At 32.3% G+C, this 21268-nt stretch overlaps 6 protein-coding genes across 9 annotated transcripts; 4 read left to right on the top strand and 2 right to left on the bottom strand.

The window, feature by feature from the left end:
• Positions 1 to 446: 446 nt before the first annotated feature.
• Positions 447 to 3445, top strand: LOC128389476 (telomere length regulation protein TEL2 homolog). The gene is made up of 2 exons (XM_053349076.1): positions 447 to 2892; positions 2984 to 3445. The coding sequence occupies exons 1-2, from the start codon at positions 728 to 730 to the stop codon at positions 3192 to 3194; spliced, it is 2376 nt and encodes a 791-aa protein (XP_053205051.1). The 5' UTR covers positions 447 to 727; the 3' UTR covers positions 3195 to 3445.
• Positions 3263 to 8271, bottom strand: LOC128389473 (partitioning defective 3 homolog). Its single transcript, XM_053349072.1, has 3 exons — positions 4368 to 8271; positions 3857 to 4196; positions 3263 to 3680 (listed from the first exon to the last, which is right to left on the bottom strand). The coding sequence occupies exons 1-3, from the start codon at positions 7929 to 7931 to the stop codon at positions 3610 to 3612; spliced, it is 3975 nt and encodes a 1324-aa protein (XP_053205047.1). The 5' UTR covers positions 7932 to 8271; the 3' UTR covers positions 3263 to 3609.
• A 101-nt stretch (positions 8272 to 8372) lies between these two features.
• Positions 8373 to 15569, top strand: LOC128389364 (uncharacterized). 4 transcript variants are annotated; one of them, XM_053348926.1, is made up of 6 exons: positions 8373 to 9493; positions 9739 to 10143; positions 10230 to 10451; positions 10822 to 13596; positions 13796 to 13939; positions 14029 to 15569. In XM_053348926.1, the coding sequence occupies exons 4-6, from the start codon at positions 13412 to 13414 to the stop codon at positions 14768 to 14770; spliced, it is 1071 nt and encodes a 356-aa protein (XP_053204901.1). In that variant the 5' UTR covers positions 8373 to 9493; positions 9739 to 10143; positions 10230 to 10451; positions 10822 to 13411; the 3' UTR covers positions 14771 to 15569. The 4 variants fall into 4 exon arrangements, with proteins under 4 accessions (XP_053204901.1, XP_053204903.1, XP_053204900.1 ...); XM_053348927.1 differs by having other exon boundaries at positions 8454 to 8469; XM_053348928.1 differs by having other exon boundaries at positions 8373 to 10083.
• LOC128389547 (uncharacterized) lies at positions 11395 to 12255 on the top strand. Its single transcript, XM_053349150.1, has one exon. It carries the CDS (start codon positions 11395 to 11397, stop codon positions 12253 to 12255), a length of 861 nt encoding a protein of 286 aa, XP_053205125.1.
• LOC128389365 (uncharacterized) lies at positions 15253 to 16074 on the bottom strand. Its single transcript, XM_053348930.1, has 2 exons — positions 15915 to 16074; positions 15253 to 15816 (listed from the first exon to the last, which is right to left on the bottom strand). Exons 1-2 carry the CDS (start codon positions 15946 to 15948, stop codon positions 15305 to 15307), a joined length of 546 nt encoding a protein of 181 aa, XP_053204905.1. The 5' UTR covers positions 15949 to 16074; the 3' UTR covers positions 15253 to 15304.
• A 3764-nt stretch (positions 16075 to 19838) lies between these two features.
• Positions 19839 to 20880, top strand: LOC128389381 (uncharacterized). The gene is made up of 2 exons (XM_053348951.1): positions 19839 to 19998; positions 20100 to 20880. Exons 1-2 carry the CDS (start codon positions 19965 to 19967, stop codon positions 20759 to 20761), a joined length of 696 nt encoding a protein of 231 aa, XP_053204926.1. The 5' UTR covers positions 19839 to 19964; the 3' UTR covers positions 20762 to 20880.
• The last annotated feature ends 388 nt before the right edge of the window (positions 20881 to 21268 follow it).

Raw genomic sequence — 21268 nt, 5'->3', positions numbered from 1 at the left:
TTACCTTTGATGTTGACGGAAAAGTCTATTCGTCCACGAAGTTGTGGACATTTAGCATCCGCAACTATTAGTCCACAATTTACAAAACATATAAGCAAATTAGCACAAAATTTGAAAATCAATTTGTTAGTCCAGTGTTAAAGTGATAGTTCAGTATAGTTGATTCTTAGGTTCGAATCTAGTTAACTTTAAATTTTTTTTTATGAATTAGATGTTGATTTTATGATTTTTTTATTCATCAAAGCTTCCTAATCAGATTATTTCAACAAAATTAAATGTAAATTGAGACGTTTCAACCAAAATGACAATTTTTATGATTTCTTGGTCATCTTATCAATCTAAATCAAAATTTTCATCAAAATTATTTACATTTGTTTTCTGGTGCTCTATTTGTAACCTTTAATTTTATTTGACTTATATGTGTAGAAGTTAGTTTTTTTTAATTTAGATTTCTTTAAAGCTATTGTTAATTATTTTCCTGGCAAATTAATCAATTTAATCAACTGAATTAAGTTAATTAACAATAAGTTAAAAATTCGACATGGACCCGATACTATTTGATCCTAATATCGAATATTATCTGATAGGATCAGATACCTCATGTGGACATTTAGGGCTTACCGATGTTGACTTTCAATCTTTATGATGATTAGTTTTAATTGTAATTAATTTAGTGGATTAAGTTTTGTTTTAATTACTTTTTGTTTGACAATTTAACTTATCCAGTATGTGGTCAACTCTTTTATCTAAATTGTCATCGGCATCAATCACTGGAATACCTTGGGATTATGTTGAAGAATTTAAGTTTACCTTAGTTACCGATTCTCAAGAAGATGATTATCTTAATTGTTGTAGAATAATTTTACATAAAATGGATCAATCTTCGCTCATTGTTAAAGACTGTGAATCTCTTCTGGATAATTTAATTCTCAAGCGAAGACTTAATTTATTACCAATCATTTGTGGCCAGTTAACTTCATCAGATGAATCATATCGACGAGATAAATTGTTGGACTTATTGGTTAAATTTATTTTCTCTCGCAAACATTTTACTCAAACATTTGAATTAATTGTTGAAAATGGTTTAACATCCAATTGTGGTTTATCTAAATTAGCTGACGATGAAATGATCAGATGTCTCATCAATTTACCATCAATCGTTGCCAACAAGATGAAATTAACTATTCCTCAATCAATGATTCCAATCAATTACTTTTCTCATTTGTGTTCAATCATTTCCAATGTTTTTGGAAAAATTTACAAACGAATTCGTTTAAATTGTGATTGTAGAATTGATTTCTTCTCTTCTCTTATTGGTAGAATTTCATCTTCCGGCTATTCTGATATTGTTTGGGAAAAAGTGACCTCACCAATTCTAACCAAATGTTCAAAGGATTTTATTTGGCGTCGAATTGGTCATAAATTAATCATCTCTCAAAACGATCGTAACATTGAGGGAATCATTCGTCCATTGATTATGTTTGCCTCCGATCCGAATCAAATTAAATGGATTCTACAAAATTCTCCATCCTCATCACAGAAAATTTCTTACCTACTGACGGAGAAATTTATTCTCAACAATTATTACGATAAACATTCATTTGTCATCAATTTAATCGGTTATTTGGCCAACATATCAACCGATCTGTTTATTAAAACCTTTGACAATTTACTATCAGCTTGGAGTAATGGAGTCGCTCTTAAACACCGACCTTTTGATCAGCAATTTTATCTATGCTGTGGACTTGCTGTTTCTGCGAAATACCTTAAATCAGTTGATTTAACGAAACAACAACGCGACAAATTTACTAACTGTATAATTTATGCCATGCAAATTTACCTGTCCAGCGTTTTACCTGAGACCAGATTCACTGGACTTTATATAGGTCAAACACTTTTAGCTTTATTGAAAACCGATGGACCACAATTAGAATTGGAAATTGAAAAGGTACCTGAAGTTATTACTCTGATGGAGATTTATGGAAGTGAAATTTACACAATTAAACCTGAGGTTAGTGAAGAAGAGGATAATCAATCATCAGAATTGGAGAAAATTGAATCTTCCATGGATAATTTAACTACAGCTGATGAAGAAGACGATGATGATGATGATGATTTAGTTCCTTACGATTTATCCAATGACGTTAAAGTGGACCAGACAAAGAAACCGATTTACATGGTTGATTGTATTTCCGGATTAAGGGATAACGAAAATGCTGATTGGCATGAGATTTGTTTGAAATCAGTCATCGAAATCATCGAAAAAAATAAATCTATGATTGAAGATTATGCTGAAGAATTAGCTGTATCATTATTAAATCTTCAAGACACTTTTGAATTGCCCGATTTTGTCCCAATAAGACGAGATGCAATGGTCAAGCTATTAACCTATTCACCGAAAACAGTTTCCAATTACTTGACTGGTCAATTTTATGAAAATAATTTGGTAATTGAAAGGCGATTATTAATTCTGGAAACATTGGCAATGGCAAGTCAAGAGATTGTTAAATCATCAAGCAACCAAACAGAAAATAATCCCATGATTACCAAAATGATTCCAAATGATATCGTGATTGCCGAATCAAAATGGAAAACGATTGTTGAAGATCGAGTCATGAGAAATACCAAAATAATATCGAAACCCCGAGAAAAGGCCAAAAATTACACTAACCAATTCATTCCAGTAGCAGGTCACTTTTTCTTCCCGCTGATGAAGAATCATGATAGTCAAACGATAACCTTTAATCTATCAGGTGAAGATTATTATCTTCTTGGTAGATTACTTTACACTCTTGGGATAATCTTGGAATCAGCATCTCAATCACCAATCACCAGAAGAATGGGAAAATCATTGATTGATTTCCTTTGGGCATTTAGATATCACATTGAAAGGTTAACTTTTTTTTCAAATTTCTCTTTCAAATCAATTGAATACAATCAATTAATTTCGATTCTTTTTTCTCTCTCTCTCAATTGATTACAGTTTCGTCCGTCAGGCAATCATCTTCTGCCTGTGTATGATATTCATTTCTGTTCCAAAAGCATATCTATTGGATTACATGCAAAGTGATTTAATTGAATTCCAGAAATGGTTATTAGATGTAACCGAAAAAGATTCTGATAAGGATTGTATTGAAAGAGCTTTAAATGCATTATTTTTGATGAAACAATTAATTGAATCAGAAGAATTGTAAATATTTATCAAACAATTAATATAATTGTTGTAAAACAAACAGAAAAACTTTATCGTTAAACTTATCAATGAAATTAGTAAATCGTCAAACACAAAAGTCGGTTTATTTTATTGATACAATTTATTACAAAAATGAAAAACAATTAAAGGTGAAAACTTGAAATCTCTCTGTTAACATGATAATTGTAATTTCAATTGATTGTGTCTTATAACAATATACACATTAATTAAAGTTATCAAGTTAATATAATATTTACAAAAAAAAATTCATTCATTTGAAAAACTGTTGATGTTAAAACTCAACAGTGATTAGAGTGTGTGTTTGTGTGTATAAAAAAAAGTTTAGTTAATCAATGTGAGTCTAAATTAAAGTTTGTGTGTAAAAAAATCAACATATATTTTAAGTGAATAATTAATTAAGTTATATGACGAGGAGGGTAACTGTATACATCTCCCACCTTTCTTTGGCCAAGTCTTTTGATTGAAGCTGTAATAATGTTGAAGGGAGGGACAAGAGGGAGAGAGAGAGTGAGAGATAAATAAAAAAAGATAATGATTAATATATGTAAGCTTAATGGATTAGGAAAAAGGCAAATGGTTAATTTGTATATGTTGTATGGATGAACATTTAACAGAGAAATAATAAATTGTTTGGTTCATTACCTCGACCGTATTCATCAACATATACACTGTGAGGCCTACGTAGGGTTGCATCAGCAGCCGTGGTAACGGTTCGAGTGGTTGTTGTAGGGCCACTGTTGCCCCAATAAATTGTTGATCGATTGTTAAAGTTTCTATCAACGGTTGCTGATCGATAGCTGCCAGGGTAGACATTACGTTTAACTGCTCCATAAGGTGTATCATAAGTAGCATAAATATCATTGGTTCCATAACCAGGTCTTGTTATTGTTGATGATGAAGTTGATGTTTGAATTATTGGCCTTTCGATGTAACCTGCATGCTGTTGATTTGATGCTGGGGATGAGGATGGCAAGTCGATAATCTGTTTGGACAAAAAAGAAAAAAGAAATTAGAAAAGGAAAATTGTCAACAATGATTAAAAGATGGAATGGAAATCAGTTGAAAATGAAAAATTGTATTCATTTCATTATCATTGAATAGGTGAGTTAAAGACTTGATCTTGATTAAAGATTAAAAAAATTGATTGTCTAACCTGTTGGGGTGGTAATCGAGTCCGGTCATATCTATCATCAACCCTTTCTTGAATTTCAACAGGATACTGACGTCTTGCTGCTGCCGCTGCGGCTGTTGCTGCGTTCATCCGACCTGAAGGTGTCCTAACATGATTGGCGATTCTTGTTGAACCATAAATTACTCCTGCATGAGCATTTAGTTTCATTGCTTGTTGACCACTGACTGTTGGGGGAGAGGAAAGAGTATGTTGTGGTTGTTGTTGTGGTGATGAGATTTGTGACTGAATTTGTGACTGATGTGGTGCGAGTTGTGGTGGATGAGGTGATTTAAGTTGATGTTGTGCTTGATGTTGATTATATTGAATAGTTGGATCTGATTGGAAATGAGTTAATGGAAGATGGTCATTGTTTTGTGGTAATCCAATTGGTGATTTAACCAAAGTTTGTTGATGAAAAATTTGTACCGGTTGTTGTTGAAGACTTTGATGGTGATAGTGTTGTTGTTGTTGTTGTTGATGTTGTTGCTCTTTGAATCTTCTTATATGTTCTTGGATTCTTTCTTGCTCCATTTGAGCTGCTTGTCGAGCACGTATTTTATTAACGTCTTCATAATCACCTTTCTTATGATTTTTACCGGACGAAGATGAAGATCCATCGGATTTTGATTTTTTACCACTTCCCAGACGAAACAATGTTTTAATTAAACCCTTTTTGGTCCCTGAGTTTTTACGTTTAATTAATGCAATATCATCATCACCACTCGTAGTAAATTGTGAACCTGTTCCGGTTGTAGTAGAAATGGCCGCTTCTGATGGCTTGGATGAAATATGCTCCCCATTAGAATGAGAATGATGAGTTAATCGAGTATCTTGAATATGACGAAGATTAAGAGATGGCTGCCGTTGATATTGTTGCTGTTGTGATTGTTGATGATGTTGTTGTTGTTGTAAGTATAAAAGTTGTTGTTGTTGTTGTTGTTGTTGTTGTTGCTGCTGCTGCTGCTGCTGCTGATGTTGTGCTTGTTGTTGCTGTTGTTGTTGTTGAAGTATCATGTTGAGAGATGAATTACTTTCACTGCCTTCTTCGGCTAGAGTTTCCATGGCTTGTTGGGCTGAAGTGGCGGCGTCAAATGATTTATCAACGGCAGCACGAAAGCTTTCATTGGTTGCTCGATTTCGAGATACTTTGAGTGTCGCTGGTCGTGGTCCAGCAAATGGATTACCTTCTTGACCATCTAATTGGTCCTTTTGAAGTTCCTGCATCATGGTTTGTAAACTTTCCAATGAACAAGATTTTTTAAGACCCAAATTAGGGCCTACACGATTTTGACCAGATGATTCGGCACCAGAATTAGTGCCTCGGGTTGATGTGTTTGGAGCGATATGATAAGGACAAGAACCTGGTGATTGGCAACTCCAGCAACATTTAGGAGAGAAGAGGGGAGGATTTTTAGAAGAACTTTTTTCTCCTCTTGAAGGCTTCATTGGTTTACTATTTTCATCCTTGGATAATTGTTTTGGTGTCTCTATCAAACCATGTTGTTGTTGGTGGTGGTGGTGATGATTATGATTATGATTATGATTTTGAGGTGTTGAAGATAATACTGAGTTTGACATGGGCTCCATGCGAGATGGTGTAACTGGGGTCGATGATTGGATTATACCTTCATTTGCATCATATTCTGCTTTTAATCTTTGCCTTTCTCTTTCTCTCTCTTCTTTGGCCTTTTTGTTACGTTGATATGTGTCAGTATTTTTGACATTCAAAGTTGCATGTCGTTTCTCTGAGATACTTTGCCTACCAAAGCCATCTCTTTGAAAGACAACTTCACTTTCATCAGCAAGGGAGATAATACTTTCCACAGGTTTAAGAGCATTCAATTCTTCATCATCAATATCTTCAACTGACTTGGGTATTGTTTGGCTAATTTCAAGGGAGTCTCCATCTTCACCATCTTCTTCAATGTAAACATCACTTCGATTAGGTGATTTTTCACCGTTCACAATTTTCACTGGGACCACTCTATCACGAATTGATGGAGTACGACCATGTAATCGATTGGAAACTGGATGTTGACCACTAAACTGAGCATCAAGTTGATCATTTGGCGAGACTATTTCCTTTGGCTTGAAAATAATTGTATTTTCATTTGATTTGTAACTACTATTGGACACATCTAAATCATCCTTATTAGTTGATTCATAAACAACCACAGAGACACCCACATCTCCGTTGGTTGATTCATTAGTTGCTCGAAGAAATTTACCATCTTCACAATCTGGTGTTTGTACATATCGAGCAATAGTTACCGTTATTTGATTGGGATTAACTTCATGACCAGCACCAGAAGAAAATGAACTTTGCATTAATTTAAATGAATCATCATTCGATAAACCCAAAAGAGTAATCCCATTGACACTTATAATTTGATCATCAACCTTTAATCTACCATCCTTGGATGCAGCTCCACCGTGGATAATTTTGTTTACAAATAAGCCCATGTCACAACCAAATTTATCAATCAATCCTTTAACACTGATCCCAAGGCCAGCGGAACTTGTATCATTAGATTGAATTTCAAAGGTAAACACTTCACTTTGTCGGCTACTTGGTATTTCACCACCTTTATCTCCAGGTAATGGACGGGGTAAGGAGGGAATCGGTGAAATATCTGATTCTTGACGAGCAATTATCATATCAACACTACTTCCAATTTCGATATTTTTTAAAAAAGAAACCACATCTGAGTGTTTCTGAGATTTTAAATCAATTCCATTAACTTGAAGTATTCGATCACCCGATTTAAGTGTACCATCTTTAATAGCAGCACCTTTGGGAGATATTGTTTTAATGAATATTGGATAAGGATCTCCGGCAGGATTGTCTTTGGTTGTAATAGTAAATCCTAATCCATCTTCACCTTTAACCAAGCGAACATGATATTTTTTACCAAGTTTTCTGGGTGTTACCGATGGTCCATTGGTTTGGGTTAATAGAGTTGGTTTAACAGGCACCGAATTATTAGTTACATCAATAGTGGAAGTAGAAGTTGTAAATTGATTTAATTTGATTGAAGATTCTCGATTAAATGTTGGCTTGGGTAATAAAGGTGGTGGTGAACATGAAGATGGTGGTTCACTATCAACAGAGGAAACAACAGGACTTTTGATAAACCTTAAACGTATCTCCTTACGTTGAGAGGCTTCTTTTAAAATATGTTGAGCTTGTTCAAAATTAGTATTAAATAAACTTTTATCATTAACTTCAACTATTGTATCACCAATTGAAAGTCTACCATCATTATCAATCCTTCCTCCTGGTAAAATACTTTGAATAACCAGTCCATCTTTACAAGGTAATATGTGAATCCCAAGGCTACCTGGTCCATCATTTAATTGGGCATAAATTGATTGTTGGTTCAATTGTAATTGATATTGTAAATTGGCATTTTCCATTCTACATCGGGCCAGATTATCAATTAAATCTTTTATCTTCTTCTCAGAATCAACCAATAATTTCTCTAATTCACTGGTATATCCATTGTGTTCACATTCACACCTTAAATTATTGGTACTTGTATCCATAGTTTTTCACCACCAAGAGAAAAGATGGAGAGAGAGAGAAAGAGAAACAAACACAAGAAAAAGAAAAAGAAAAAGAGAAGAGAAGAGAATAAAAAAAGAGGCAATAGTAAAGAGGGAATATGTTGTTATTTTGGTCTTTCTGATCTTTTCTCCTTTTCTATTCACAAAAGAGAACAATTTATGTCACCAATAAGCTCAAAAGAGTCACTAGCAATTAGAATAAAAAACATTTACAATAATTTGATCGAAATAATAAAAAAATAAATGATTAATATGATTACATTTTTAATTAGAAAAAGAAAAGTTAATCAAGAGAGACAAAGAAGTGAACTCAACATTCTGAGTCCGTTGAGACATTTGAATTTCTCTCTGAAGCGACACCTATGAGATTTTCTCTTCTCTTCTCTTTTCTGTTCTATTCTCAGAGCAAATTTATTTCTTTCAGGAAGAGAAATTTTTTCTTCTTCTCCACAATTAATCACTTTTTTTAATTGTTCCATTTTTATTTTAATTCTTTGACTGATAATTTTTAATTCAGGTACTTGTAAATTATAGTTTGATTACTGATTTTCTGTGTTTCGTTTGGTTTGTGTCTTTTTTTGTTCCATAGTTGAGATAAAGATCTTTGTTTGGGTTAACAAGTTGTTATTTCTTAAGATTGACTTTGTAGATTTGTATTGACACAGTTTATTTCCTCGTTTAATTGTGACACTTTTTTGATTGTCGGTTATGATTATGTTACTTTGATTGACTACTATAAATATCTTTTCATCTCTAATTGTTAATTACACACAAGTAAACAACTTCTAAACTTGGCTTTCTGTGTGTATCTCATCTCACTCTCAATGTCTCTCAATGTTTAATGTGTGGTGATTAAGCCTCAGGGTTTCATTGTAGTGCCCATTCATGTGAAGGTATTTAGAGTATTTTTCGTAGTCCAATTTAAGCAGAAATACTATGCTGACCCTGTACTAAAAGTCGACAACACTCAATCCTCCGATTAAATCGAAATGATGTCAATATTATCGTTTAAAAAAAGTTCATCGCTGTTGGATTATCTCGTGACGCTGTTTGATTTGGACGTGAACCAAAACATGGTAATAATTGTCAAGAGAAACAATTAACTGAACGATTAGAAGATGGAAATCGATTATCATTAAATATTTTACAAACTAAAGAGGAAACCAGTGAAAAGGTTATCCCATTAATTGAAAAACCTCGAGCTGATTCGATGTCCACCAACAATGGACTGTCCATTAAATACACTTCTACCTTCAATTCAAAATGGTGATGGTATTGGTCTACCTGATGAAATCTTTTAGTGAAAAATTTTCACCGGCCATTAGAGAGGCCGTTGAATTTGGCGATCGAATTCCCGATTTTAAATGTCATCTCAAGTCCCACCATAATCTTACTTAAAGCTGATGTTTTCGAGATACAATTAGCACTTTTATTCCGTTTTGCCTGTTTGTTTGATGAATCCACTAATTCAATGATCTGTCTAAATCGAATTGCTCTTGATCCCGATTACTAATAGCAAATAATAACATCTAATAGCAAAAGTACTAATCATTATTGAAACTCTAGTTAAGATCTTCCGATTCTATTTTCACTTGTCCATCCAAATTTAGAATATTTCTCATACTACTAATCAAAACTTCTTATTGTGTTTACCCTTGATTGGGTTAATTTATGTTTCCATTGATTGTAAAGATATTTACTTTCCATTTTTGATTTCTCCGGAAGTGATAATTGCTCCTCTCTCTCTCTCTCTCTCTCTCTCCTCATCAATGATTGACTGATGAAGATAAAGAAGACGATGGTAGAGGTTAATGGTAGAGGAGATGATGAAAAAAAGTGGATCTCTTAAGCCATTGAAAAGGAAATCTCTTTTTCTCTTATTACCAACCATGTAAGCAAAAAGAAATGATGAAAATAATTCCTGGAAATAATTACACCACCGAAAGAAATACATCCAATAGGAGAAAAAGAAAATGCGACAAAAATTAATTATCTAACACTAATCAACCCTGAAATGGATCATCCTGAGACTAATATCATCCAGGCCTCCAGATACATGAACCATATTAAGATTAATCAAAATTTAATTGAATTACTGGCACCATGAAAAAAGGAAGATCTTAATCTGTTGGTGAGCCTCTTGTCAACTTTGATTTCTTCAAATCAACTGAGATTATCAATTAATATAATTGTAAGTGAATACAAAGTTATCGCTGATTTATCTTTGATTGAACAATAACAATTAACTAATTTACACAACTTTATCTCGCTTTTCAGATAACAACCAACTTTTACCATTTCAAGTTGATTATCTTGACATTTCCTTTACATTATTCTGGATAAGATTATGATATTTATTAACATTATTACACAATTTGATTGAAATTTTGTTCACCATCATGCAATAATGATAATCATCATGACACTGACAATGAAATGTTAACAATTCAAGTGATATCATATCAACATAAAATCATATTTTTGGGACAATAACTGAAGGTAATAAAAACCATCTCATCGTAAAAGTCATGATAATGATTCAAACCATCATAATGAATCAACTAAATCATATTCATTGAAATTATGATGATCATCAACCTCCAAGAGTCAATTTGTATCATGAAAACGCCTAAATATACACAATAAGAAAAACTAAATTAATAGTTAATCATCAAAAATTCATTGAGGTTAATCAGCTTTGAATTATATCCATGAAAATGTAATCAACCTCTGAATTAATGATTCATTGATATTCAGAGATGTTCAAAGTTCAATTGTGATCTTTTGATAATCATTTACATATTGATTCTCACTGATTAAGCTTTTCAATTGATTAATTTTCCAATTTTTTTTTCTCAATCACTTACAGAAAATTAATCAAGGACTAATTGCTGTTTATTCAACTTCCTAATAATGATGATGAAATCAACCAGAACCATGGAAATACAATCAATCATAATATTTGATGAAATCATTCAGTTTTAGTTACACTAATTGCAAACAATTAACTGTTTACTTAATTAATTAAGGCAGTGATCACAAATTAAATAGACTAAGGCAACAATTTGATTTATGACAATTACTTAATGATTGTTAATTGTTTATGATTGTATATAAATTAGCAACATTAGCCTTTCATTAAGCTTAATTGTGACCTGTTAATTTAGTTCAATTAAGTGTAATTGTTAAACGTATCAATTTGACAATTGAAGGACAGACATTTTCCGTCAAAATACAGATGATACACAGATTAAATCTAAATCAGTTAATCACAATTAACTGTGACATGTGTTGATCATTGATTAGAATATAATGTTAATTGTTAATCATAAATTATGGATAAATTGTGTTACAATAGTGAAAATGTTCATCCTGAAGTAGAAGTTGAATTTCAAATTATTAATAGATGAACACCATCATAATCATTTACAATTAGCTTTTAATGTTATCGACAATTAACTATCTTTTACAGTTATTAATCACTTTTATTAGTGTTATTTGTGTTTCTCATTCTCATCTCGCTGGTAAAATCATTGATCACGATCGGACTGTGGTTAATTGTGGTAAATACAAACGAGAGGCTAATCAACATTCATGTGTCCTTACACCTTTCAACCCTGAGGGACCTTATTTTTTACCTGATGATTTACACCGATCAACTATCAATGAACAAGAGAAAGGTAAACCCTTACACTTGGAGATAAATCTTGTGGATGCAAATGATTGTAAACCATTGGAAAATATGTTCATTCATATTTGGCATGCAAACGCCTTAGGGATTTACTCTGGCGTGGATAACAATTATAAAGTACCTAAATACTTGAAAGGTTTAACAATCGGTGGACCAGGAGATTCGGGTATGGGTCCTGGTGTTGGTCGTCCTAAAGCTATTTCCAACAATAGAGCATGTAGAGGTTACCAAGTGACCAATTCCGAGGGTCAAGTTAACTTTAACACAATAATTCCTGGTTGGTATGGAGCAAGATGTTTACATATCCATGTTGAAGTTTTCCATGGGAATACAACAGAATTGAACAATATTATCTATGTAACTCAGATCTATTTTCACCGTGATTTGCCCTCGAAACTTTTATGGAGTGAACCATATTTTCAGAATGACCATCAAATTTTTTTGAATGATCAAGACGGAATTTACCTGTTCCATGGTAATGAAACAACCGTCGATTTGTTGGAAACTAATGGTCATTATTCAACTTCGATAACTTTTGGAATCAACCCCAAGGCCTCAAAAAAGGACCATCAAAATTTAACATCGAACAGTTTGAAAGGCAAAAATATCTGATTTTCTCTTACAAAATCAGCTGCTTAGCTGAATAATATCTAAATGAACAAATCAAATTGTTGCTGTAATTTGTCAGTATTGACAAACTTGATTGTTTTGTTTTCTCAAGTGACTGAGTGTAAATATCAACGTTACAGTCAAACCATTTAGGTTGAATCCTAATTCTATTTCGCATGAATCTTTTCTGTTTAGGTTGAATCTGCCATCGGCTAATCCATCGTTTTAATCCATTGGTTCTAAAAAGGTTGAAACTTTTCTAATTGCTTTGGATCTTATTCTATTTAGTTTGGACCTTTTGGCTTGAACAATGGCTCGAATCAGTCATAAAAGTCAAAGTTAATTATAATATTTTAAAAAGAAAAAATTTAGCACCACAAATGATGAGTTAAAGTGATTGAATTAATATTTATAAGAATAATTTACTGATAAATGTTGTATTTTTGAAAAAATCTTGAACGATAGACAACTTAAAAGCAAGTCTTGAAGCCAAAAGGTCCAAACTAAATAGAATAAGATCCAAAGCAATTAGAAAAGTTTCAACCTTTTTAGAACCAATGGATTAAAACGATGGATTAGCCGATGGCAGATTCAACCTAAACAGAAAAGATTCATGCGAAATAGAATTAGGATTCAACCTAAATGGTTTGACTGTATGAATTGATTATTAATAGTTTTTTGAATTGATTTGGAAATACCTATTGATGGTAAAATTGTATGTAGACACCAAAGAGTAGAAAGAGTTTTTACTCTTTGGTAGACACTATGATTTGATAGCAATTAGATATGGCTCAATAATTAAGACATTATTAGCAATTGAGTATCAGTATCAGTTGTGTAATCAAGAGTGTCTGAAATTTTAATCTCAAACCAATTTAAAAGTCAACCCATCTGAGAAAAGGTGATCAACAACAATTAACTCGATGATAATGACTGTTAGTGACAGAAAAAAGACAAAAAACGTGTTGATTGATGAATTCCCCGTTATAATAATTAAAGAAATTTCCTCTTTCCATCTTCTTAAATAATTAAATTGTTATAATGAGAAACTGAACGCGCACCAAACAATTTGATTGTTGCAGTGACGGAAAATTGTTATTAGTTCATTTTATCGTTTTTTGTTCAAACCAACACTTTGTTTGTAAATTTGTGGTACAAAATGTTAACTCCATTGAAAAGCCAATTAATCGATGAAAAAGTGTCCACTTTGTATAAAAGATTAAGATCTCAGGCCACTTGTGAACCCGCAATCGTCGAGGGATGGACATTCAGAGAAAAACCGTCTTGGTATGATGAGGATAAATTCAAAAGGGCTCAAAGATGGGCTTATTATCATTTTGTCAGGTAAGAAGCTAATAAATGAAAAATTGATTACGATTTAATCACTAATTAACTTGCTGATTAAGTTCTGATCTCCAATTATGACAACTAACCAAACAATGAAAATTTTCTCAACAGTCACTTTCGGTCTTCTAATTTTCGTGTCAACTATTATATCGTATTATTAATGTTCGGAACTATTTTTTTCCATATATTTGGACAGTGTTTTTCTAGGCCATTTAACGGGACTATTGGTCATCTTCAATATGCCTTCAATGATGCCTCCAGTAGCAAAGACCAAAAGTCATTCAACAGTAGCAAAGCTTTTCAATCGTTACCTGGACACATTTCGACACGTAAAGATTTGGTTAGTATATTAATTTGTTTGATATGAAGTCGATTAATTTTCAATAGATTAGACTACAATTTAATATCTATCTCGATTTGTATTAAAAGGTACGAATCTGACCCATTCATGGTTGGTAGTGATGCTAACAAGTCTCTTCGAAAGATCAACAATTTACATTGTGGAATAGTGAAAAGTATGAATGGTTCAGTTCCTAAAGATTCAGCTGAACCCATTTGGGTGTCACAATATGATATGGTTTTGATTCTTTGGTCAATCATGGCTCCGATTATTTTGTTCCATCGAAAATGTGGAATCCATTCAATAACTCGGCGTCAAATGGAGGATCTAATTCACTTCTGGGCAGTTGTTGCTTATGCGCTTGGGATCAAAGATGAAAATAATATTTTAAGATCAACTGATTACGATGAAGTTTATGGCATTTGTGATAAATTATTAGCATCTGATGTACGACCTGTTGCTCAAGAACGTAAATATCCTTCTAACCATGGATATGAAGTTTCCAAAGTCTTAGCGATTGCCCTTCAACCCTTAGCCCCGATAATTTCTCTTCAAGGATTAATGCGTCAATGGTACCGGATATTTGGTATTACAGCTTCCATTCCAGTGGCTCATAAGTTTGGCTACAAATCAGCTGTGACTCTTGCAGATACTTTACTTAAATACTCAGTGTTTCGGTTCATGTTTGCTGTGATTCTTAAATTCATGTTAATCCTAAGAACTTGGCAACGGGCAAAAATCACCGACCAAATGAATGCTCTTTATCCAGATGATATACATCCGGATGTTGATTCAAAATCATTCACACCAGCAGAATTACTTGCATATTAATCAACTAAATACAAAAACAAGACACAAATTCAAGTTGAAAATCGGATAACCCAAAAACCAAGATGCAATTTACCTGTTCGGTAATGAAACAACCGTCGATTTGTTGGAAACTAATGGTCATTATTCAACTTCGATAACTTTTGGAATCATTTTAAAACGCGAATTTTTCTTTTTCTTTTTCTCTCTTGTCTATTTCTTTATGAATCACGCGCACTTGAAACCGAACTGCGCTCGCTTATGTTAAAACTTTGAACCTGAAATTTTTAATGAATGCTCAAATCTCGTTCGGACTAACTTTTCCGTTTGTAGGATTTCAAGCTAAACTTTTTTATATCTTAACCTTTCATAGACTCTTTTTAGCGTGAGCATAATCTTAACCGAATAATCCATATCTTATTTATATTTATGATGACGATGATTAAGATCGATGTTAGATAAGTTCTGATCTCTTATCATAGATATGAACTAGAGAATTACCAAGATAAGCATGCTCATCTTTTATTAATTTTCCATAAAATTGGGATTAATGAATATTTAAGGTAATAAAGGACCATCAACAACGAGACGAAGGATCAAATCGAATCGTCGAAGTAACTCCTCCAAGGTTGCAATTGTTAAGTTCTCAGACAATTGTTCGAGACTTTCAATTTCACTGCGGAGTGAATTCAAATTTTCCAATGAAAATTTAAATACTTTTCTTCGATAGATATCAGAAATGTCGAACGGGTGGTCTTTTGAGATGCGTTCAATGTCGAGACCAACAGCATCGATCAAACTTGTAGCATATTCCTTAACTGATTGAACGGTTTCCGATTTACTATCCAATGATTCGATCAATGATTCTATTGTTCCAATCGTTGTGTTAATGAAAGAATAATCATCTTCACTGAAACTGGTTTGTCCTGAGATTTCGGTCAGATAACCAGCACGGTGTTTTATCTGGTTATTTAACAGTTGGTACAAAAACTTCTCAGGGTAATTGCCATCCAAACTTTTTCTGAAATCTTCTTCACGTAAAGCTGATACAGCTAATTGACAGAAAACCACTAGAGAAAGAGAGAGAGAGAGATTATTAGTAAATTGTAAAATCAGTTGATTGGGAAAATCTTCAATGAATATTAAGAAATACAAAGTTAATACTTACTCATCGCAACAAATTTAAGAATTGAGTTGACCATTTTGACTGGAAACTTTTTTGAAATCACTTCAATAAACTAAAACTTTTCTAAATGAGTTTACAATTATACATAACTTTTAATATGAAAAAATACTTACGGGTTTCTTTATATACTAATTTATCCTTATCAAGAGATATGATTAATACAAAAATAATCTCAGTGATAGTAAAAATTGATAACATTTCAATCATGGTCAATAATTGAAATAATAATATTAATAATAACTCATATTTATTTACTAATTGATTAATTTATCAATCGTGAGCAATTGAAAATTTCAATAACTCATGTAAGTTTTAGCTCAATTTGTTAATTGTTTAATCCTGAAAAAACTGGTTTTGGAACAGAACTCCCCAAGTTTAATCAACAACTATGAATTTCCGCTCAATTTCGCTATTGTTTTATAAGATTACATCAGATGATTGGGAGCAAGAGATCATCACAGAGTAAAAATCAATATCACTTGTAATATCACAATGTTATCTGTCTACTGCAATCATTATATGAACACAGAAAACAAAAATTGCGATAAAACTCATAAAACTCAACTCACTTATCTAACTCTCAAAATAAAGATGACCTTTCGGATAATAAGTATCTTCAAGTTGAACTTCCAATTCAATTTCAATTGTGTGACAATAGTTTCAAGTTAAGATCGTTTCTGAATTTAAAAGGCAAATTTAGTCTGAGTTTATGGTTGATTTTAATGACCACTGATCAATTGACTCCTAATCTTTACTAAATATCTCCCAATTGAATAGGTAATTTACTCGTATATGATTGAATGAAAAACCATATCATATTTTGACAACCGAATTGGTTCAGTCATTAGATACTGAACCATTCATACTTTTCACTAATTGATCTTTCGAAGTGCCTCATTGGCATCATAGTTTAACCTAAACACAAATTGAGATGAATTATTAGTCTAATCAATCCAAAACGTACTGATTTCATATTATACAAATTAATGAAAACTTTAATTTTACTAGTCAAAATTTCATCTCCATTGGCTTTAGCTAATTGTCTCTCAATATCAAGACGTGCTTCCAATTCCTCCTCAAGTTGAACTTTAAGAGATTCCAATTCAATTACAATGGTGTGGCAATGGTTTCAAGTGGAGATCGTTTCTAAATTGGAAAGATAAATTTTATTCAAGTTTAACCCACTTAAGGACCATCGATTAATTATTCTCTTTTTGTCTTCTAATCTTATTTGTTATCTTCCAATTAGATAGCCTTTGTCTCTTAATATGATTGGAATTCTCCAACAGAAACAATCAAACGTAGCATTTCAATACTCAGGCTATTTTGAAAAGATTGTCGTTTGCATATTTTTTATTCTTCATAATTATAATGATTTTTGATTGATTCCAGTATAGATTATGACTAACGACGAATCATTTTCCACCAATTAAAATTATCGTTATTTTCTTTGCTAAATTTTAGATCGAACGAGAGAAATCTGATTTAACTGTTCAATTGATGAGCCTTTCTGAACTACTCGCAGAGACTGAAGGTTCAAGTAAAACTTTTGGGAAGATGTTCATATGGAGAGTGAAGAGAATGCTCATCATTTACGACCAAAACACCGAGCTGCCGTTGCTGAGATGCAAGATCAATTGCGAAAGGCGAAAATAAATAAGTGTTTAGGACCTTAGGCTGATTGAAAGGAGGTCTAAAGATCATGTAGATTAATAATGTAAAGTAATGTATTAATAATATAACATTTATCTCGATTTGTATTAGAGGTACGAATCTGATCCATTCATGGTTGGTAGTGATGCTAACATGTCATTTCGAAAGATCAATAATTTACATTGTGGAATAGTGAAAAACATGAATGGTCCAGTTCCTAAAGATTCAGTTGAGCCCATTTGGGTGTCACAATAAGATATGGTTTTGATTCTTTGATCAATAATAACTATCATTGTTTTGTTTCCTCGTAAAGAGAATAATTGATATGTGGTCCTTAAGTGGATTAAACGAAATCATAAACTAAAACTAAAATTTATCTTTTCAATTTATAAACGATCTCCACTTAAAACCACTGCCACACCATTGAAATTGAATTGGAATCTCTTAAAGTTCAACTTGAGGAGAAATCGGAACCACATCTTGACATTGAGAGACAATTAGCTAAAGCCAATGGAGATTGTGCTTCATGGAAATCTAAATACGAAGCTGAGCTCCAAGCTCACAACGATGAAGTCGAGAAATTACGGTAAATAGAATTAACTTTAGAATAAAAGTTTTTACAATATTCGTTACAAAAACATTTCTTTTCATCACAATTCCAGACGAAAGATGGCACAAAAGATTTCCGAGTACGAAGAGTAATTGGAATCACTTCTTAACAAATGCAGTTCTCTTGAGAAGCAAAAATCTCGACTCCAAAGTTCTCATCATGAACCTCGAGAAGGTGAGCTGATAGGGATTCTAAAAGGAAACATGAATAGAGAATTAACTTTCGTAAATATTAATGAAACTTATTGTTTTTTTTGCAAATCAAAGGCCACAACCCATGCTCAAAACTTGGAAAAGAGATGTGCTGCTCTTGAGCGATCTAATCTTGATCTTAAGACCAAGGTTGATGAGCTCAATGGTATGTTAGAAAATGCTCAACGAGACTTGAGAAACAAGATGGCTGAATTACAGAAATTGACACACGAATACGAGAAATTGAAGGATCAAAAGGAAGCCTTGGCACGAGAAAACAAGAAATTGCAAAGTAAATGTCTCAATGTCAAGTCGAACTTTAAGAGATTCAGGTCAATTTCAATAGTGTGACAATGGTTTCAAATGAAGATCGTTTCTAAATTGAAAAGATAAATTTTAGTTTTAGGTTTTATTTCGTTTAATCCACTTACTTAACACCAAATAATTACCCTCTCTTCGTCTGCTAATCGTCGCTTGGTGTCTTCCAATTGAATAGCCAATTGACTCTTAATATGATATAAATTTTCCAAATGAACCTTATACTCGTGAACCTCCTTGATCAATTCAGTATTTTGTTGAGATAATCGGCTCTTTGTTGCGGTAACCTCATTCACTGTTCAAGTTAATCTGATCTCTTCAATTCTGATGCTGCATTCATGAACAGTGTGTTCCAACTTTTCAACAGTCTTTTGGATAACTAATTTATAATTTTAGCAGTTTCAATTTGGTTTAAAAGCTCATGAACCTCAATTGGTTGTCGAAATATGATAAGGTTTCGATTCTTTGGTCAATAATGTCTTCGATTGTTTTGTTCCCTCGCAAATGTGGAATCCATTCAACGACTCGACGTCAAATAGAGAATTACTTCTGAGTTTGCTGATTTCATCATCGTTAGAAATTAAAATAAATTATTTCACCCAAATAACGATTTCAAGTGGTAAAGTTTAGGAAATTTGTGCCCATAAGCTTTTTTTTCATCAAGAGCAGACTTAATATCCGAAAGGTCATCTTTATTTTGAGAGTTAGATAAGTGAGTTGAGTTTTATGAGTTTTATCGCAATTTTTGTTTTCTGTGTTCATGATTGTAGTAGACAGATAACATTGTGATATTACAAGCGATATAAATTTTTACTCTGTGATGATCTCTTGCTCCCAATCATCTGATGTAATCTTGTAAAACAATAGCAAAATTGAGCGGAAATTCATAGTTGTTGATTAAACTTGGGGAGTTCTGTTCAAAAACCAGTTTTTTCAGGATTAAACAATTAACAAATTGAGCTAAAACTTACATGAGTTATTGAAATTTTCAATTGCTCACGATTGATAAATTAATCAATTAGTAAATAAATATGAGTTATTATTAATATTATTATTTCAATTATTGACCATGATTGAAATGTTATCAATTTTTACTATCACTGAGATTATTTTTGTATTAATCATATCTCTTGATAAGGATAAATTAGTATATAAAGAAACCCGTAAGTATTTTTTCATATTAAAAGTTATGTATAATTGTAAACTCATTTAGAAAAGTTTTAGTTTATTGAAGTGATTTCAAAAAAGTTTCCAGTCAAAATGGTCAACTCAATTCTTAAATTTGTTGCGATGAGTAAGTATTAACTTTGTATTTCTTAATATTCATTGAAGATTTTCCCAATCAACTGATTTTACAATTTACTAATAATTTCTCTCTCTCTCTCTCTTCTCTAGTGGTTTTCTGTCAATTAGCTGTATCAGCTTTACGTGAAGAAGATTTCAGAAAAAGTTTGGATGGCAATTACCCTGAGAAGTTTTTGTACCAACTGTTAAATAATCAGATAAAACACCGTGCTGGTTATCTGACCCAAATCTCAGGACAAACCAGTTTCACCAAGGTAGAGACTTCATTTCTGAACGCAACTTTTGGATCCCTAGAATTATTGACCAATTTGATGACCAATATTCGTTCATCATTACAACCCACTCTTAGGTACAAAGCTTATGATAGTTTATCAAAAATTTACGGTGCAGTAGTTAAAAGATTCAACGATCAGTTCATTTCACAATATAAAAGTATCGTAGAAATTGATTATCTCAATCCGGTCATATTATCTGAACAGCTTAAAAATAAGTCTGAAACCGTTGAGTCGGTTAAGCAAAATGCTTTACGTCTTATTGATGCTTATTCTTATGATGTCGATTTCATGTCTAAATATGATACATCTGATATTTATCAAACTAAATTATTCAAATTTTGTTTGAAAAATTTAAGTTCACTTCGGAAAGAAATCGAAAGTCTCAACTCACCCTCTGGCGATTCATCGACACTGACATTGGAAATATTTCTTCGAAGATTCGATTTCATATTGGGTTTTGTTGCTGGTGGACTTTAAATTTCATTGATATAAATTGAATCCAATGTTTTTACAATCATAACATTCTAATCTTATCTTTGATTTTTCATCATGATAATCAATAGAATTTCCTCTTGAAATAAAAATACGATACTTAATAGCATTACAAATTGCAATTATTTATACTTTTGTATCGCGTTTCAATTCTCATTCTTGATGCCTCGGTGATATGGTTTTGATTCTTTGGCCAATCATGGGCTCTCATTGTTTCGATCGCATGAAAATTTTGCAGCAATGCAATGATCCGAGGTCAGTTACTTTCCCACAAATTTTCATGATATTTTTGCTTCTGTAGAATTTGCTGCTGAATTTTCTAGTATCGAAAGACTAAGATTAAGAATTCTCTTGGCTCGAACACAATGTTAACAGAAAATATCTTATTCAAAATTAAGTGTTAATTGATTACAAACAGTAGCTTTTCACCTTTTGCTGGCTCAAATTGATGATGATATTGCTTGTTGTGCTCGAAACCGCAAGAATAATAAA

This window comes from Panonychus citri, unplaced genomic scaffold (genome assembly GCF_014898815.1).
Source record: "Panonychus citri isolate SS breed McGregor unplaced genomic scaffold, ASM1489881v1 Contig00108, whole genome shotgun sequence".
NCBI classification, from domain to species: Eukaryota; Metazoa; Arthropoda; class Arachnida; order Trombidiformes; family Tetranychidae; genus Panonychus; species Panonychus citri.
This window is presented reverse-complemented; position numbering and strand designations above follow the sequence as displayed.

Coding starts and splice junctions, on each gene's coding strand:
- LOC128389476 (XM_053349076.1), top strand. CDS start 728: ATGTGGTCAACTCTTTTATCTAAATTGTCATCGGCATCAATCACTGGA. Junction 2,893..2,983: donor TTTAGATATCACATTGAAAG/GTTAACTTTTTT, acceptor AATTGATTACAG/TTTCGTCCGTCAGGCAATCA.
- LOC128389473 (XM_053349072.1), bottom strand. CDS start 7,931: ATGGATACAAGTACCAATAATTTAAGGTGTGAATGTGAACACAATGGA. Junction 4,197..4,367: donor CTCGATTACCACCCCAACAG/GTTAGACAATCA, acceptor TTGTCCAAACAG/ATTATCGACTTGCCATCCTC. Junction 3,681..3,856: donor TGTTGATGAATACGGTCGAG/GTAATGAACCAA, acceptor ACATTATTACAG/CTTCAATCAAAAGACTTGGC.
- LOC128389547 (XM_053349150.1), top strand. CDS start 11,395: ATGTTATCGACAATTAACTATCTTTTACAGTTATTAATCACTTTTATT.
- LOC128389364 (XM_053348926.1), top strand. CDS start 13,412: ATGTTAACTCCATTGAAAAGCCAATTAATCGATGAAAAAGTGTCCACT. Junction 13,597..13,795: donor GCTTATTATCATTTTGTCAG/GTAAGAAGCTAA, acceptor ATATTTGGACAG/TGTTTTTCTAGGCCATTTAA. Junction 13,940..14,028: donor TTTCGACACGTAAAGATTTG/GTTAGTATATTA, acceptor TTGTATTAAAAG/GTACGAATCTGACCCATTCA.
- LOC128389365 (XM_053348930.1), bottom strand. CDS start 15,948: ATGGTCAACTCAATTCTTAAATTTGTTGCGATGA. Junction 15,817..15,914: donor TCTTAAATTTGTTGCGATGA/GTAAGTATTAAC, acceptor CTCTTTCTCTAG/TGGTTTTCTGTCAATTAGCT.
- LOC128389381 (XM_053348951.1), top strand. CDS start 19,965: ATGGTCAACTCAATTCTTAAATTTGTTGCGATGA. Junction 19,999..20,099: donor TCTTAAATTTGTTGCGATGA/GTAAGTATTAAC, acceptor TCTCTTCTCTAG/TGGTTTTCTGTCAATTAGCT.